Source organism: Fistularia commersonii, chromosome 1, assembly GCF_037954325.1.
Source record: "Fistularia commersonii isolate RoL2024-O1a breed Wild chromosome 1, RoL_Fcom_v1.0, whole genome shotgun sequence".
In the NCBI taxonomy this organism is placed as follows: domain Eukaryota; kingdom Metazoa; phylum Chordata; class Actinopteri; order Syngnathiformes; family Fistulariidae; genus Fistularia; species Fistularia commersonii.
In genome coordinates this window covers 18,948,534-18,965,745 of record NC_141284.1, presented here as the reverse complement: position 1 = coordinate 18,965,745, position 17,212 = coordinate 18,948,534, and the positions used below count along the sequence as shown (strand labels likewise).

Below are 17,212 nucleotides of genomic sequence, written 5' to 3'. Positions count from 1 at the left end.
GTAAATTTCTGAATACTGAAAGTAAGAAAAACAAAAGACAAAAACAGAATGATGATTGATTGAAGGGCAACACCACTAACTCATGCTGAGGAGGTTAGCATGCTAGTATGGATTATTGCTCATTTTAAAAAGGTTTGCCTTTGGGTCCTGAGGCCTATGCCATTAATGCAATTATGTAACAGCACTTAGATTCCTGAGATTTGTTCCCTGGGAAAAACACTTCTCTCCCTCTAAAGAGATGAATAAAACATCCATTCCCCCAAGAGGACGCATCTGTTAACAATTTATGTAACAGACACTGCACTCTGACCCAAATGGAGGAGACAAAGACTTCACTTTGACTCCAGTCAGTTGATGAATCATTTAGGACAATGACCAGCTGAACTGAAGCATTTGGACAAAATGACAATCCTGCACATCTCAAACTGCATCATCATCATCAGAGCAAAACTAAATTATTCAATCCCAAATTTTTATTTCAAAGATTTTGTCCCACTAACAGCAAAAGAAACTTAAATGTTTCAGGTCTTTTTTTTGGAAGATTGAGGAACATTCAGCGGTTCACATGATCAGCCTATGTGGGATTATCATCCTCTGTGTGTGTGCCCCACAAAGTTGTGATGACATTTCCCATTGGTTACATCATATTTGGCAGAGCTATTGAAACGTAAATGCTCATACGGTGACTTACTATTAAGTCTTCATTGAAATCACTTTTGCCAGACTTGATATTTTTAAGTAATAATTGCCCTCTCTTGTTTTAAATAGTTGAGTAAAACCACTTCAGTTGGTGTTTGCGAAGAGTCACCTTGGGGTCCAGAGCATTGAGACAGTTGAAAGGGATTATGAAAGTGTCAAGGAGATTGGCCACAAGGATGGATCCCTGAGGAACTCTATATTATCTATGTTGCTAGATTTTTAAGAGACACAAAATGTGTTCCACACATTAGTATATTCACTTTAACCTTTACCGTCAGTAATGTTTCTTTTTATATGACTTCTCTGTTGATAACTTATCTCGATCTCTGGCGCAGCTAACTAGATCAATCTCCTCTGCCATTCTTCATCTTAATGAATTGCTGCCTGAGATGACATGACTTGATGGCAGGAAAGTGAGAGCATTCGATGACTCCGAGGCTCTTTCCTCCTTGATCACTCAACTTTTATTTTCTCCTCGGATATCTTTAGGTTTTGCTATTTTGAACATTTAAACAGCAAACATTTTGTGGGTTGATAAGACTGGAAAAATAAATCAGGCAACATCATAAATCAATTACATAAAATTCATTCAGTCATTCATTATCTAGACCAAACTCATTTTCACTGAGGGCCACGTCAGCATAATGGTTGCTCTCAGAGGGCCTCATGTAACGGTAATAGTATAAATGGAACTAAATGTAATGCAAAATGAATGTAACTACTCCTTCTTGTTTAAAAATTCTGAACTTATTACTTATTCAAATCTAAAATCTTACATATGCATTCCCATCTTCCTTGAAACAACCTTCCATCTGCATCAACTTTTCTCATCCTTGACATTTAGGGATCATTTGTATTTCTCAATTCCACTTGTTGGAAATGGCATTGATTAGGATCCACTGCGATCTAATAGCGGGTTGTCATCACTTTGTGGGAAACATAAGCATGAATTGTAGGAAATGTAGTTTATGCATGTGTTTGACTTTTTTTTTAAGACAATCAGACCTTTTGAGACATTCTTGCAGGCAAAGGCCATGAGCTTGACACCTATGATCTAGACATGAAGGACACATTTTAAACATTTTGCTGGGATAAGGAAGGAAACCAGTGTTGCATCAATTCAGTGATGCATTCTTGAATGTGTGTGTGTGTGTGTTTGTGTGTGTGTGTGAGAGAGTGTGTGTGTGAGAGAGAGAGAGAGAGATTTGGCCGACAAGTTGATCAACTAATATCAATTTAGACCCAATCGATCGGATCACTGCAGTTTATTCTTTGTTGTGAATTGTGGTTGAAAATCAGATATCGTAATGGAAACGGTAGGAGTTGTGATGGACCCTCTGCAGATTACCGTCGCGGTTTTTCAGTGTTGCAGGGATATTAATGTACTGATCCTTATGGGATGTGCGGTCGCTGCTCACGCTGTGGGATCCTCCAGCTGAGACTCGAATACGTGCGTGGGGGCGGGGCTGTTCTACGACAGCGCCGACCTATGTGTGTTGGCGTGTGGTAAGACCGTAACAGTAGTCCGTTATAGTTCAGCCTGCTCTTGTTTCTCCTAAATAAACCCACCATGTTCGGAAGGCCGAACCTCCTAGTGTGGCTACATCATCGTTACACCGGTATAAGGGGAGTCATATTTGAGCAGTCGCCGGGAACATATAGCTAGCGCTGCTAACTACTACACGAGGCTAACTGCTGGCGGATATAACTACGGGGAGAATGAAAAGGGAAGCGGGCGTGGATAAACGGCTGCAAACTGCTTCGTACCCTTTGTGAGAGGCTGCCGGGTGGATTGCAGCTGAAGCTGGGTACGCCGAAGTCTTGCTCGGCATGCTAACGGGCTCTGGAGCCGTGAACGTAGTGACGTCGCTGACACACTGTCACGAGATGTAAACAAAGATGGCGGCGCCCCATGCAACACGGATGTGCTTTTTTTTATTTATTAAAAAAACAAAAACAAAAACATAAATAAATTGCAAGGGGAATATGACACGTATTTAACTTGTTTTTTTGCAAGGAATCTCAGACATCAAACTTATATTTTTTGTTTTTTCCATAAGTTTTAAAGATTTTTTTATATAATTCAAAATTGTTCATAAAGAACGTAAAATTAGGGGAACACTTTTGCATTCTTTTTTTGTGAATGAAGAACTTGGCCAGGCATAAAATAACATTGACTCAGAGTTCCTCTCTTCCTCTCTGTTGCTTAAAAGTAAACCAAATGTTATATCTCTTGAGAAGGAAACTGGTGACGATGGAAATTTGTCTTAAGAATAAGAATAAGAATAAGAATAAGAACAACTTTATTCATCTCGAAGGAAATTCTTGTGCCAGAGTTCCAAGAAAAATATAACAATAATAAATAATAGTAGAAAATTGTATGAACAGTGAAAAAAAAGGAAAAAAAAGGGGGAGAATAAGAAATACAAATTAACTATAAAGTGTCATAAGTAACAAGTGAAAAACTATAAAGTGTCTTAAGGGCTTAAGTACCAAGTGAAAGAGTATGAACAAGAGTATGAAAAAGTATTGTACATGTAGCTGTTATGAAAAATTGCACAGTTATGGACATATATACAGATAAATTATTACAATTTACAATAAGTGGGTGAGGTTTTTTTTTTTTTGAGGTTTAAGATTTAAGATTCCCTGCGACTGAAGGGAGAGGAATTAAAAAGTCTGATAGCGTCAGGAAGGAAAGACCTCCTGTGGCGTTCAGTGGAGCTCCTCGGTGGTATCAGTCTACGGCTGAAAGAACTCTGACAGGACATCAGTGTGGCATCTAGGCGGTGATGAACATTGTCCATGATGCTGAGGAGCTTTATCAGCATCCTCCTCTCTGAAACCTGCACAACAGACTCAGTCTTTAACCCATTCTTGAGTTTTCGCCCAAATGCCCTGTACTTTGTCACATGAGAAAAACATATGATCTGTGGTTTCAATGTTGTCTTCTCAAAAGGTACAAATATTACCTTCAATATTAAAGCGTACCCTCAATAATTCCTCAGATGGGTAGATGTTATTCATAATTTTGAAGTGGGTCTCTTTTGCCTTGGGGGGGTATGGGTAGAGTCAGATACATAGTTTGCAGCATGGCTATCAATTCCTTATCACGTTTATTTAAAACATTATTTTTGGTTTGATGTCCAGGGAATACGTATACTGTAAAACATTTCCTGATAAAGGAGTAGCTGAATTTTCTATTCAGAATTGAGATTCCCTGGAGTGATAGTGGGGGTAACTGTGGTTGTATGGTTTGTTGCGTCATTATATTTTTGGTCAGGAATACAAATTGTCGAGGTAGAGCGGATATGCTAAATATGCAGACATAGGTTTAATGGCAAGACATCATAAGGCGTGCTTAAAGCTTAATTCGAGCTGTTAGCTTCTGATGCTAGCTGGTGTGAGGAAAACAAAGCTCTCAATTTCAGCTCTATGGCTGTGTGATGATGCAGCAGCTGCATTCCTGCTTCTGCTTTGCCAATAGGTGAGGAGAGACTATGCAGCTTTGGTTAAGGTACTGCAGAGATGTTTTTTTTTTAATTAAAAAAAAAAAGGCCAGCCCGTGCCAGTGAGCTCCAAAGGGGCCGGTTCCTGCAACCACTCAGGGCCAAGATTGAGGGCTCAGGTGTGAGCAGGATATGTACAGGGAGCTGCCCTGTAGTCTGTGACATCAGGTGCTGGTCCATGGTGCTGTTGCCCATGACCCCGCCTCACCCCAAGAGATTGGCTTGGTGGGGCAGTTTAATAGGACATTGGCCCAATGTCCCATTGACAGAGAGTCAGTGATCCTTAGTGCAATGATCCTTAAGGGAGGTGTGTTAGGTGTTCTTGCTTCTGTTGTACTTGAGTCTGATCTTGTGTATCGTAAATAAAGCCGACCTGTTCAGAAAGCAAAACTGTGTGGTACTTGTGTGGATACATCAATGTTAGCGTAGAGATAAAAACATGTATTTGATTAAGGGTCAAATAAGTAGTTATGTATTGTTCAGAGATGAAAATATGTGCTAATTGACAACATCAAATTCTAAAAATTCAAACTAGCTCAAAGGACATGGTAGAACAGAGGCTGTTCAGTGCATCAACAATTGGTTTGCAACCACACACAGGTCACACTGTAAAAAGAAGAAATAGAAAGCATTTGAAGAGCACCTGGAAAAAAGATGCTTCTCCTGTATTGATTCCTTAAAGTTATTGCATTCCGTTTGTTCAATGTGTTTGTATTTTATCATGAACAATCAGATTCTCTATGAAAAAACCCTTTACTGCCTGTTAAATCTTCAAGACTGAAAAAGCGTTGTCTTTGTGAGGTTGACCTACTACTTCAGGTTACTCACAGTGTCTCCCAAGTACTGTCAACCTTTTTTTGAGGCACAGCACTTTTTTGGATGAGAACAATCCAGCTCCCCGGTACACAGCCTAACAGAAGTGTTACAAAATTACACTCTGTAGCTTAATATAGCCCTGGAATTTAATTTCTCTGCCTGTCACTACATTGCTGGTACAGACTCTTGAAAAAATAACTCACTGATGCATTTGTTGCTGCAGTTGCTGAATAATTTTTTTGAACCAATTACTGTAAGTGCAATCAGACAATGCCCATGGTACACAGTGGTTGAAAAATAACAGCTCAGGACAACTTGTTATGGCATTAGATGCTGCGAGCACAAATTTACAAGTGAAGATAGCCGTCTCACAGTTTTCACTCAAGTTGTTTTATTTACTTTCTCACACATACACAACCTCATTTTGTCATTTGTGTTGCAAATACACAGTGAGGAGAACAAATATTTGATACACTGCTAATTTTTCAGCTTTTCTCCACTTAGATTAAATTAGAAAAAAAGAACTTCATATTTGGTATAGAAAACTTTGTTAGCAATTACAGAGATCAGACGTTTCCTGTAGTTCTTGACCAGGCTTGCACACACTGCAGCAGGGATTTTGGCCCACTCCCTCATACAGTTCTCTCCAGATCCTTCAAGTTTTCAGGGTAGTCACTGGGCAATATGGACTTTCAGCGATTTTCTATTGGGTTCAGGTCTGGAGACTGGCTTGGCCACTCTAGGACCTTGAGATGCTTCTTATGGAGCCAGTCCTTAGTTGCCCTGGCTGTGTGTTTTGGGTCGTTGTTATGCTAGAAGACTGAGCCACGACCCCTCTTCAAGGCTCTGACTGAGAGATGGAGATTGTTGGCCGAGATCTTGCGATACATGGCCCCATCCATCCTCTCCTCAATACGGTGCAGTCGTCCTGTCCCCTTTGCAGAAAATCCCTAAAGACTTTCACCTCCATGCTTCACGGTTGGGATGGTGTTCTTGGGATTGTACTCATTTCTCTTCTTCCTCCAAACACAGCGAGTGGTGTTTAGACCAAAAAGCTCAATTTTTGTCTCATCAGATCACATGGCCTTCTTCCATTCCTCCTCTGCATCATCCAGATGGTCACTGGCAAACTTCAGACGAGCCAAGACATGTGCTGGCCTGAGCAGGGGGACCTTGCGTGCGCTACAGGATTTTAATTCATGACGGTGCAGTGTGTTATTAATGGTTTTCTTTGAGACTGTGTTCCCAGCTCTCTTCAGGTCATTGACCAGGTCCAGCTGTGTAGTTCTAGGCTGATACCTCACCTTCCTCATGATCATTGATGCCCCTCAAGGTGAGATCTTGCATGAAGCCCCGGATCGAGGGAGATTGACCGTCATCTTGAACTTCTTCCATTTTCTAATGATTGAGCCATTAGTTGTTGCCTTCTTGACTTTTGTCTTGAAGCCCATCCCAGCCTTGTACAGGTCTACAATTTCATCTCTGATGTCCTTACACAGCTGTCTGGTCTTGACCATTGTGGAGAGGTTGGAGCTTGTTTGATTGAGTGTGTGAAGCGGTGTCTTTTATACAGGTGTCAAGTTCAAACTGGTGCAGTTAATACAGGTAATGAGTGAAGAACAGTAAGGCTTCTTAAAGCCTCTACATGCTTTGTAAGTGGGAAAGGCTGAAAAATCAGCAGTGTATCAAATACTTGTTCTCCCAGCTGTATTGAGAAGACGCCTTACAGAGAGAAACACACATACTGTCCATCTGCTGGAGTGAGATGTGTTTAAAATATTTCTGACAAAGATAAATCCCATTGAATCATCATATATGCACAGAAAGAAAAACCCAAACCATTCCTTGTTAAAGCACACATTAACCCGCTGGCTCAAAGGTGATTGACAAGGAACGGCTTGGGTCTACTACTCAAACTTATTCTCTCCTCTCTCTCTCCCCCTATCACTCTCCCTCTCCCGCGTACACACACTCTTCACAGTGCTCTTCTCCAGGGACCTTCCTCTACTTTGCCACCGATGTGACGCTGCACTAAATGAGTTCAGGCGGAACTGATGATAAATAAAACATGAGCACTCAAGCACATCATTATCGTGTCCTCCCCTTGGACTGTCACTTGAACCGTTTTTTTTTGTATGCAGCTTTGCAAGTTTTTACTTCTGTACTGCAGCTGTTTTTCTTGTACTTCAAGATAACTTACATTTTCAGATATGTCTCTTTTTATCATGTTCATATGATTTGAACATGTGGTCAGCATGATAAAAGGAAATTTTTCTTCCCTCCTATTCATTTTGTTTACCTCTGTTCCTTGTCTCAAAGCAATGGATCCTCCCAGTGTCACAAACCTGCAGAGTTTATTTGTGTCTCCTTCTTATTTTGTTTGTATCCATGTATTTGGTTGAATGAGGAGATTGTGATGATCCCAATAAATTAAAAAATGAATTTGTTTGACATTCTGTCTGTGTGTCCACAGTGATCTGTAGCTTCCGGGGCTCCGTGGCACATGGTTTGGTGCTGGAGCTTGGCGAGACCGTCCAGATCTTGGAGAAATGTGAAGGTAAAAAGAATTCAGTCAGTGCCTGAAGTCGTCAAAGGTTCTGAGGTTGAAAGAAACCAGAGTTGTGTGAATACATCACAATGATAAAGTGGCTCATGAATGAAATGCCATCTTCAGGCACAAAAGTACAAAACTGCATCTTAGCTAATGTCAGCAAAGATCCTAATGAGATGGGATCAAGCCGTGCCTGTCAGACTACACTGGTGGAGTGCAAAGGCACAGATCCATTCACTCATTGTTGCTCAAGATATGTTACTGTGTGAAATGAGCCAACTTGCAGGAAACCTCAGTGTAACATTCTCTAAAGATGAAATACACAACAGTGAAAAAACAACAAGCTTTGTTTATTATCAGGACAGGAGATCACTCCACAGTATTCATAACCAGAACAGCCAGCGAAGCTTCACTTGTTTTGTTGTTTTTAATCTCCTCAAAATACAAATAAAATTATTTTCAAATTATGATAGTGTTTGATTTACTGGATTGAAATTTTATATCAACTGATGTAACTTGTAAATGTAAATGCAATTCTTAACTTTTGACTCCAGACAATTCTTTGATATCCTTAATATTTATCCTAATAATTTCACTTTACAAAAATATGATTACATTATATCATGTTATAGCATGATGTGATGCTATGACATGGATTGCATCATCTAATAGCTTGTATTTTGCATTTAGGTTCTGCAGGTTAGCTAGACAGAATTATTGATGTAACTTTATTGTTTTTCTTTTTAATCTATCTGCAACTGAAATATGTCCGGCAAATGCTACATGTTGAAAAAGCAATTGCTGGGTATAAAACTTGATTAAAATAATTTGATGTTCAAATGCCCGGGACTATGGTGGTGCAGTTATTCGAATGCTCAAGTCACAGTGTAATGGTGCCTTCTTTGGGGGGACTTCATATTTTACTGTGCTTTGGTTCCCTGGATTTCTTCCATGGCCCCCCAAAACGCTGTAGGTTCACTGAAGATTGTATTGATGAAGGACCATATTATGGTGAGATTAGAGTTTATAAGGTTCTGGATTCTATTACATTCCAAAAGTTGCAGACCTAAAATGACTCTGATGTTGGGAAAGTAAGAGTCACTTTAGTTTTGTGTTAAAGGATGCAGCTCGTTGAAATCACAAGGTTTTTCATGCGTCTCTGTGTTTTTTTTTTTTGTTATAGGATGGTTCCGAGGTTTTTCGACCAGGAGGCCCAAGGTTAAGGTGATAACTTTATCTTCCTATTGTGATCCCTTCATGCTTTTAAAGAAAAGTGTTTGTATCCTCACTTTATCCCTTCTCTCCTCTCTGTTTCACTGGCAAACAATGTGGGATGGTAATCACATACAGAAGGGACTTGTCTAAAATCACTGATGTTTACATCAGTTACACATGGGGGAGATTTTTTGGTGCCTCAGACACAATTAGGATTTGAGATCGCCGAGTTTCCTTGTAGAATGACCACGGATTGTTCTGAAGTTTTTGTCTGAAATTATCATTATCTTAAAATTTAAATAGAACATCAAAATACAACAATTGTATAGAGAGCTATTTTTGTCTGATGCTTTGGGCTGGTCCTCCCAATGAATGACAGAGACTGACAGAGACTGAAATATCTGATAAATACCTAGCTAGGTTTCCAGAGACATTTCTTCAACTGAATGTAGTTTTGCACAAGCATTTCCCAAGTGCCCATTGTAAGGCATCTGATCTGCTGGAAATCAGAGTTAGTGTAAAGTTATGGCTCTATTTTCTGACAGAAACAATTATCAAAACTACATTCGTTTTTATTGTAGGCTACTGAAGTTAAATCTTGATTTATTTATTTTTGTTTGATGAATTGGTTATTGCCTGTCTGCAGGGGGGACTTTCATACTTACTGGGTTCCTGCAACGAACGCCCTCCCTCATTCTGCATGAAAAATAGTAGAGCAAAGTTCACCTACCCATCATTCTGACGGGAATGAGGGAAGAAGAGTGTATTGGCTATAAAAGCCGGTTCTGTCATGCATATATTCTCCTTGTTTGTAACACTGAAAACATTTCACTTTGCATGGCAAAATTCAATCTTGCCACTGCCTTCATATGAAGTACACAGAAAGTCAGAGGGAGCAGCATTATGCATTTGTTGATATCAAAAAAGAATATGACAGGGTACCAAGACAGGAACTACGGTACTGTATTGGAAACTTTTTCTCTGACATCTCTGAACCTTTATTCTATGGGAATATATGTTCATTTCATGAGAGGTAGGAGAATTTTATTATGGTTGGAGGTTAGAAACTTGTCCAAGCGAGTTGGAACTGGTGAAGAAAAGTGTCAGGGCTAATTTGTGATGAAAGGGTGTCTACCAGAATGAAAGGAAAACTGTAGAAAATGGTGGTGAGACCAGCGATGCTGCATGGTTTAAAGGCTGTGGTACTGAGGAGGAGATAGGAATCAAAGCTGAAGGTAGTAGAGACAAAGATGCTAAGGTTCTCTTTGGGAGTGATGAGGATGGGTAGGATTAGGAATGTGTTGATCAGAAGGACAGCATGCGTTCGATTTTTTGGAGATGAAGTCAGAGACTAGACTGAGATGGTTTGGACATGTACAAAGGGGATGTAGGAAATAAAAAAAAGGTCAACAAAATGTTAAAGATAGGTGTATTGTGATTGGATCAAGGAAACCATCTGGTTCAAATTTGTTGTATAAAAGTTGGAGTGTGAGAATAGCTAAAGACTCATTCTGTCATCTTGTAGAGTTGATGGTTCATGTGTTTGCCTTACATCGTGTTCATTGTGTGCAACCTGGAATGCCAGTGTATTTTGGGATATTACCACTGGATTCTGTACTTTGGTTGAGGTTCCACCTGTCTTGGTCAGATAAATAACAGAAGGCCTCAGAACCTTTTCACAGTCTTTAGCTTTCACAAGTAGATAATTTGTGTTTCTTGTGTATCTGCAGGGAATTTTTCCAGCCTGCTACATCCAATTAAAGAAGGCTGCCGTCACCAGCAAAGGGTAGGTTTCTTCATTTCCTCCTTCACGAAACAAGAACGCGCATAGTCTACATGAAACTGCTAAGTTTCCAAACCAAGTTCGACATATTTCATGGAACTGATCTGAGAGAAATATTTATGGCAACCATTGGCTCCAATAGGGAAAACCAGAGCTATAGCTTGACCTCAAGGATTGCTGGGTGCCTGCAATAATACAAGCATTGCATTGGTCAGTTTTAGGGGTATATAAGTAGGAGCTGAGCCAGAAAGCAACGCTCAGTGTTATGTTTCATCAACATCCCAACTCTCCCCCGTGATCATGAACTCTGGAGCCTGACTGAAGGAACAAGGTCTCAAATACAAGGAGCTGAAATGACTCCTGTGTAAGGTGACTGAACTTAGTCACGGAAACAGGGTCAGGAATTTGACATCCAGGGGAAACTGAGTACAGTCACTGCTCTTTTCCAGGGGAGTCAGTTGGGGCTGTTCAGACATCTGGCAAGGATGCCTCCTGGGCCCCTCCCAATTGTGGTGGGCATGTCCACTAGGTATGAGGCCCCACAGTTGACCCAGATTTGCCTGGAGAGACTTTTTCATGCCATCTGCCCTGGTATTGCCTTTGGGTCCTGTAAGCAAAGCTAGATTGCTTTGCTTGGGCTGGGATGTCGTGGCTGACCTCCACAGTCTACTGCCAACGCAAATCAGCCCTGGATAAGTTGCAGGATAATGAAGTCATTTACTGCTTCAGAGGGAAAAATGTACAACTTACACATCACAACGACCAGTTTCAAAACAGGGGCATGAGTGATTGTGTTGAAGCTCAAGAAAGAAAGAAAGAAAAATAATGTCTGTCAGAAGGATTGACAGAAATGTGTCACAAAGAATCCTGACAGCAGCAGGAGATATAAAAAAGGAATGGAGGGAAAGGGAGTGAAACAAGTGTAAGTAAAGTGGCGACATCATCTGAACACCAGTTCATGAAGCTCTCTATTATTCATCTTGGAGAAAGACAAGATGGAAAGAGCAAAGACAGCCAGATAAGGGAGCATTCTATTTTTTTTTCGAACAAGAAGAGGTGTCATCCTCTCTGAAAGCTGAGCCAGTGTCATCTGTTCTTTTTTCTCCTTTGTAATACTATAAAACAGGGCATCACCTTTGAACTGAATCCCAAGAATATCAAACAACTTATCATGAAGAGATTAAAATCAATTTCCATGTTGGATTTAGCAAATAAGTTGGGTGCGCAGGTTGAAAGTAATTTCAAAACATGACATCAACATTCAGGATCACAGCATGATCATTGAACATGTTTATCTTATTTGTTTTTCATTTTCTCTTATCATATGACCAGCCCTCACGAGACAGTGGTCCCTTTTGAAGAAGCGCTGGTGGCTGAGGTTACATGCACTCTACAGGAATGGGTCATACTGTGGAAGCATCTCTATGTGGTAAGATGTGTGTGTGCGTGTGCGTGTGCGTGTGTGCGTGCTTGCGTGCGTGCGTGCGTGTGTGTGTGCTGTCTGCAGCTTGAATCGGCCAACTAGGTGAATAACTAGTTGACTTGGCTGTTGACGTGTGATGCAAAGTATAACTTTAGACACAGAGAAAGTGTAGCTCTTGCGGAGGTCAGAGGAATAACATTTGGTCTCTCTAAATAATGTTTTTATGTTCATGTTTTTTTTTCTTCACTTTCTATTTCAAGTCGAGGTAAATTTTATGGTTTGAAGTTATTTTCACATTCAACATCATCTAGTCACGAAAGTTGCTTTGACAGGCAGTCAATGAACTCCTGCCCCATTTTCCATTTGAAAATGATATGATCACTAAAGAATAAGTAGGTTGATCCAACCTTTAAATCTAAAATATGTAACACAATAGATAAATGGGGCACATTGATTTCAAGAGTGATCGGTCGGTATAAAAACCACGAATGACAGAGAACGAAGATGTACGGCAGCTATTTCATACGTCAGTGTTGTTTGTAGATGTGTGAACATTGTTTAATGGTTTCCTGATGGCAGATTTGTAGATTTTAAATCAAAGATTCGTGACACCTGGACTCTGTGACCAGGCGCCAGTTTGTGTCTCCAGTAATGCGTGACTTTGATTAGTGCGAAAACACTGTTAAATCTTTTAGCCCACTGAAAGTAAATGCCCTGCATATCAGCAATGCTCCATTTTGTTAGACTGATTTTGATAATGATGATTATAAATATATTTATAGAGTACTTTTCATCAAAGTGCTTTTTGAGTGAGAAGGGGTCAAGGGTAGGACACGAATGAACAAAGACACAGATTCGAGTTATTTATTCCACCTATCCCATAGTGAGCGTTAGAAGCATCCAGAAAAAGAAAAGGTTCTTTTGCCAGTGTCTTTTTGCAGACTATGGGGATTTCCAATAGACTCATGCCCTGGGAGCAAATGGTACACCCAGGAACATCTGGCTTCAGATAAGATGGCGAAATGCTATTAAACATTTCACAGGCAAGAAGCAATGCCTTTTTTAGATTAAATGTGCTGAAATTTACCCAACACTCACAGTACTTTTCTGTCACACTTATTCTGAGGGCTAAGAATGAGTTTCCCTCATTAAATGAGACAAAGTCTACATCTTTCAGAACGTTGGGGCAAGTGTTGACTCTGCTGTGTCATTTTATCCCAACAGTATGGACAGTAATGGAGTATTTGCTGGAAATAAAACGGTCCGCTCCAATAGAAACCTTCGGTTTCCGTCTGCCTTTGTCTCAGCAAGCTGATGCCCCTTAGCTGATTTAATCATTGGTCCGTTTGCATTTTGGAAATCTGAGCCTCCTTCTCCCTTTTCAGAAACACAAGGTGGATCTATTCTACAAGGTCCGTCACGTAATGATGGAGCTAATCGACCTGCGGCGACAGCTTCTTTCATGCCACCTGACACAAGACCAAAGCCGAGAAGTGAAGAGACACGTGGCCATCAGGCTAGACTGGGGCAATGAGTGAGAATACACACAGACAGAAACACAGATGCTGGTGACGTCACACTATTGGAGCAGGTGTTTGTTTATGGAGATGGTTTTTCTGTTCATTAAAGATCATCGCTCTGTCTAATAGACACCTGGGTCTTGACCTTGTGCCCAGAAAGGAGTTTGAGATGGTGGATGAGGACCAGATCAGTGTCTCAGACCTCTATAAGATGGTGAGGAGTCAAGAGATGGAAATAAGTTTAAAACACAAGACAATGCTGAAATGTAAAATTCATTTGTAGCTAATAATTTATAGTTTCTTTTCATGTTGTGGTGAAAAGACCAGTTAAAAAAATAACTGAACGTGGCAACTGACCTTTCAAATTAGAAATGAGATAGACAGAGATTTTGAAAATGTGTATGTTCTCTCTCTTACAGCATCTTTCCAGCAGACACAGTGTCCAGCAAAGCACATCTCAGGTAAAACACCCTGCACCGATTAACCTACTGTGGAAGCAAATTTGAATAACTTGTATCGGAACATTTTCAGAACGACGGCAGCCATCAGCGTCACACTGATCTGAGCCGAATCCCTGTCCCTCACCACCTGCTAGTCAACCTGAAGAGTTTCACGTACAACAGCATTGGAGAAGACGCGGACATGTTCTTCTTCCTGTATGATCTGAGGGAGGGGCGGTGCATCAGGTAACACACGCACACACACACACGCACACACACACACAGACAGAGTGCTCATCGATGAATCTTATTTTGACTGCTCGACTTTGTTAATTCCTGACAGACCTGATCTTTTACCGCTCATCCTAGATTTTGGTTTGGTATATAAACCCTGAGAAGCAGGCTGCAGGTTGACGCTGGACTTTTCTAGTGTTTAGAGTAAAGCCCCTTCGGTTACCTGAGTGGGGTTAAATAGGGCCATCCATCCATCCATCTATCGCTTATCCAGAGTGGAGTAGCGGGAGCAGCTGGACCAGTGAGGCCCCTCTCCCCCGCCACATGATCCAGCTCCTCTGGGGGGACCCCGATGCATTCCCAGGCCAGCCTGGAGACAGTCTCTCCAGCATGTCCTGGGTCTTCCCCATGGTGTCTTCCCAAATGGACATGCCCAGAATACCTCCCCTGGGAGGCATCCAAGAGGCATCCTGACCAGAGGCCAGAGCCTCCTCTCTATGTGGAGGAGCAGCGGCTCTACTCCATGCTCCCCTCGGGTGACCAAACTTCTCACCCTATCTCTAAGGGGGAGTCCGGCCACCCTGTGGAGAAAACTCATTTGGGCCTCTTGTATGTGGGATCTTGTTTTTTCGGTCACTACCCACAGCTCGTGACCATAGGTGAAGGTGGGAACGTAGATCGACCAGTAAATTAAGAGCTTTGCCTTCTGGCTCAGCTCTCTTTTCACCACAACAGACTTGTACAGAGTCCGTATCCCTGCAGACACTAGACCAATCTGCCTCTTGATCTCCTGCTCCATCCTTCCCTCATTTGTGAACAAGACCCCGAGATACTTGAACTCCTCCACTTGGGGCAGGACCTCTTCCTTGCCCTGGAGTGGGCATTCCCCCCGTTTCCGGTTGAGCACTATGGTTTTGGATTTGGAGGTGCCGATCCTCATCCCAGCCGCATCACACTCGGCTGTGAACCGTTCCAGTTAGAGCTGGAGGCCTGATGAAGCCAACAGAACCACATCATCTGCAAAAAGAAGATACTCGATCCTGCTGCGACCAAACTGGATCCCCTCGACAAAATTCTGTCCATAAAAGTTGTGAACAGAATCGTTGACAAAGGGCAGCCCTGGCTGAGTCCAACCCTCACCGGAAACGGGTCCGACTTACAACCGGCAATGCGGACCAAACTCCGACACCGATCATACAGGGACCGAACAGCCCGTATGGCGGGGTTTGGTACCCCATACCCAAATGAGGCTATCATGAAGAAGACAATCATTAGATCCAGTTTTCCCTTGCCTTGACGTGGGTCACAGGGGCCATCCCCGGAGCCAGACCCGGGGATGGCCCCGGTGGCAAGCACCTGGTGGCCAGGCCCTCACCCATCGGGCTTGGCCAGGCACAGCCCGAAGGAACAACCCACAGGAAGGCCAAAGGGGGTTGGGTGTAGAGTTTGTTGGGCGGTAGCCATAGCAGGGACCTTGGGGGTCCAATCCTTGGCTGCAGAATCTGGCTCATGGAACGTGGAATGTCAGTAAGGTCAGATTTGAGTAATTTGCACTCCCAGTCCTCATGACTTGGAGTCATACTGCAGGTCTCAGAGGGTAAGCAGGTGTTAATCTGTCCAAGGACTGATCTGAGGACCACACCGTTAGTGGCTGAAAGTTGTATCAACGTCTGCCCCCTCTGTTAATTGACGGTCTTTCCGGTTTGACATACATGGCCTCCTTAACCCCTCTGCTAGACCATCTGTCCATCTGGCCAATTATTTCAAATGTTTTACCTCGGAAAATGGCCCCTTTCTTTATGATGTAACATTTAATGAGCAACTGAGTCCTTGGCTCAGCAGTTTGTGTGCAGCAATTGCTTAGTATACCCGATGTATAGGTCTGAAATACCTGAAACATACCTGTATGGTATGTACCGTGCTGGTGTGTTGCTCCTTTTTTCAGTGTTTTTTTTTTCAGTCCTGTCATAGAACAGATCAGGGTAGCCACATAATTTTAGCATTTTCTTGTTTGTCCTTTGTTCCCTTTTCCTTCCCTCATTGCCTGTAGAAATGTTTTTCGCCAGATGATTAAAATTACTATTCTGATGGATGTTATAAGTCAAAGAACAAGTAATGATGGCTGTCTGTGGGTGTCTAAAGGCCAATTTGTTGCAATCCCTCCACGTATGGACCTTTACATGGTCCATTTATCCACGTCATGTTTGTCCATTGTGTTGTAATAAAGAAATTTTGGAGAAATGAGAAGTAAACAAGATTTTTTTAGACTTGCAGGAGTCTTTCTTGTAATTTCTCCGACATGGCCCAACTGCAGAAAATGTGCTTCGGTCTATAATATAATATATTATAATAATTTTCAAAGAATTCATTACTTCAAGTGGTTGCTATGGAGGTTGGGAGTACGTTGATCATAATGTAAGTGATGAGTCCAGGTTTAGTCGTGGGTGGGAGGCACTTTCAGGCATAAAGTAGTTTCTATTTATTTCATTTATTTTGTATTTAGCTGTTTGTTAATTGTCCATCTTTTGCAGCTGTCCAATTGATCGCTATTTTTCAAGGACATAATGGATCGTTCGTAATTTCTAAGAATAAACAAATTTTTGTCGAAATATTTTTATGTTTGGTCATGGGTCATATTTGGGATTTTTATGTTTTTAGTATGTATACTGACAGTAAGTTACCTGAAAATAAATTACAATAAAGTAGTTTCTAAAGCTGGACACCCCATGTTTTAAGATCCTGTATATTGTGTTCGAATGTTTCTTTTCCATGTTTTTTAGCAAAAGTTAATCACTGGTTATCTGGATCCTCAGAATCCCGAGAAGTGGCTAAAACCGCTTAATCAACCATCTCTTTTGTTTCAGTGAGAAATTTATGATCCGACTCAACAAGAATGGGGGGCCAAAGAACCCTGAGAGACTGGATCGAATGCGTGCCCTGTTCACGGTAACAGACAATAAAACTTGCTGTTCAACTGAAGTTTCTAAACAGATGAAACACAGTAATTCAAACAAAACCTGTC

The 17,212-nt window shown here is 41.5% G+C and overlaps 1 protein-coding gene across 8 annotated transcripts in view; it reads left to right on the top strand.

Moving 5' to 3' along the window:
- The window catches only part of LOC147237688 (dedicator of cytokinesis protein 3-like), a 59,980-nt gene that overhangs the window by 11,564 nt on the left and 31,204 nt on the right, over positions 1-17,212 (top strand). For 5 of the 8 annotated variants that reach the window (XR_015106611.1, XM_086152549.1, XM_086152532.1 and 2 more), the window contains exons 2-10: positions 7,498-7,581; positions 8,759-8,799; positions 10,521-10,576; positions 11,906-12,002; positions 13,382-13,530; positions 13,646-13,730; positions 13,936-13,977; positions 14,048-14,202; positions 17,055-17,136. Coding sequence is in view for 7 of the 8 variants with exons in the window: in XM_086152549.1 (XP_086008675.1) it covers positions 7,498-7,581; positions 8,759-8,799; positions 10,521-10,576; positions 11,906-12,002; positions 13,382-13,530; positions 13,646-13,730; positions 13,936-13,977; positions 14,048-14,202; positions 17,055-17,136 (791 nt within the window). In the remaining variant the exon portion in view is untranslated. Of the gene's footprint in view, positions 1-7,497; positions 7,582-8,758; positions 8,800-10,520; positions 10,577-11,905; positions 12,003-13,381; positions 13,588-13,625; positions 13,731-13,935; positions 13,978-14,047; positions 14,203-17,054; positions 17,137-17,212 lie in introns of those variants that run through there. The other 3 variants (XM_086152541.1, XM_086152567.1, XM_086152559.1) reach the window with 3 other exon arrangements.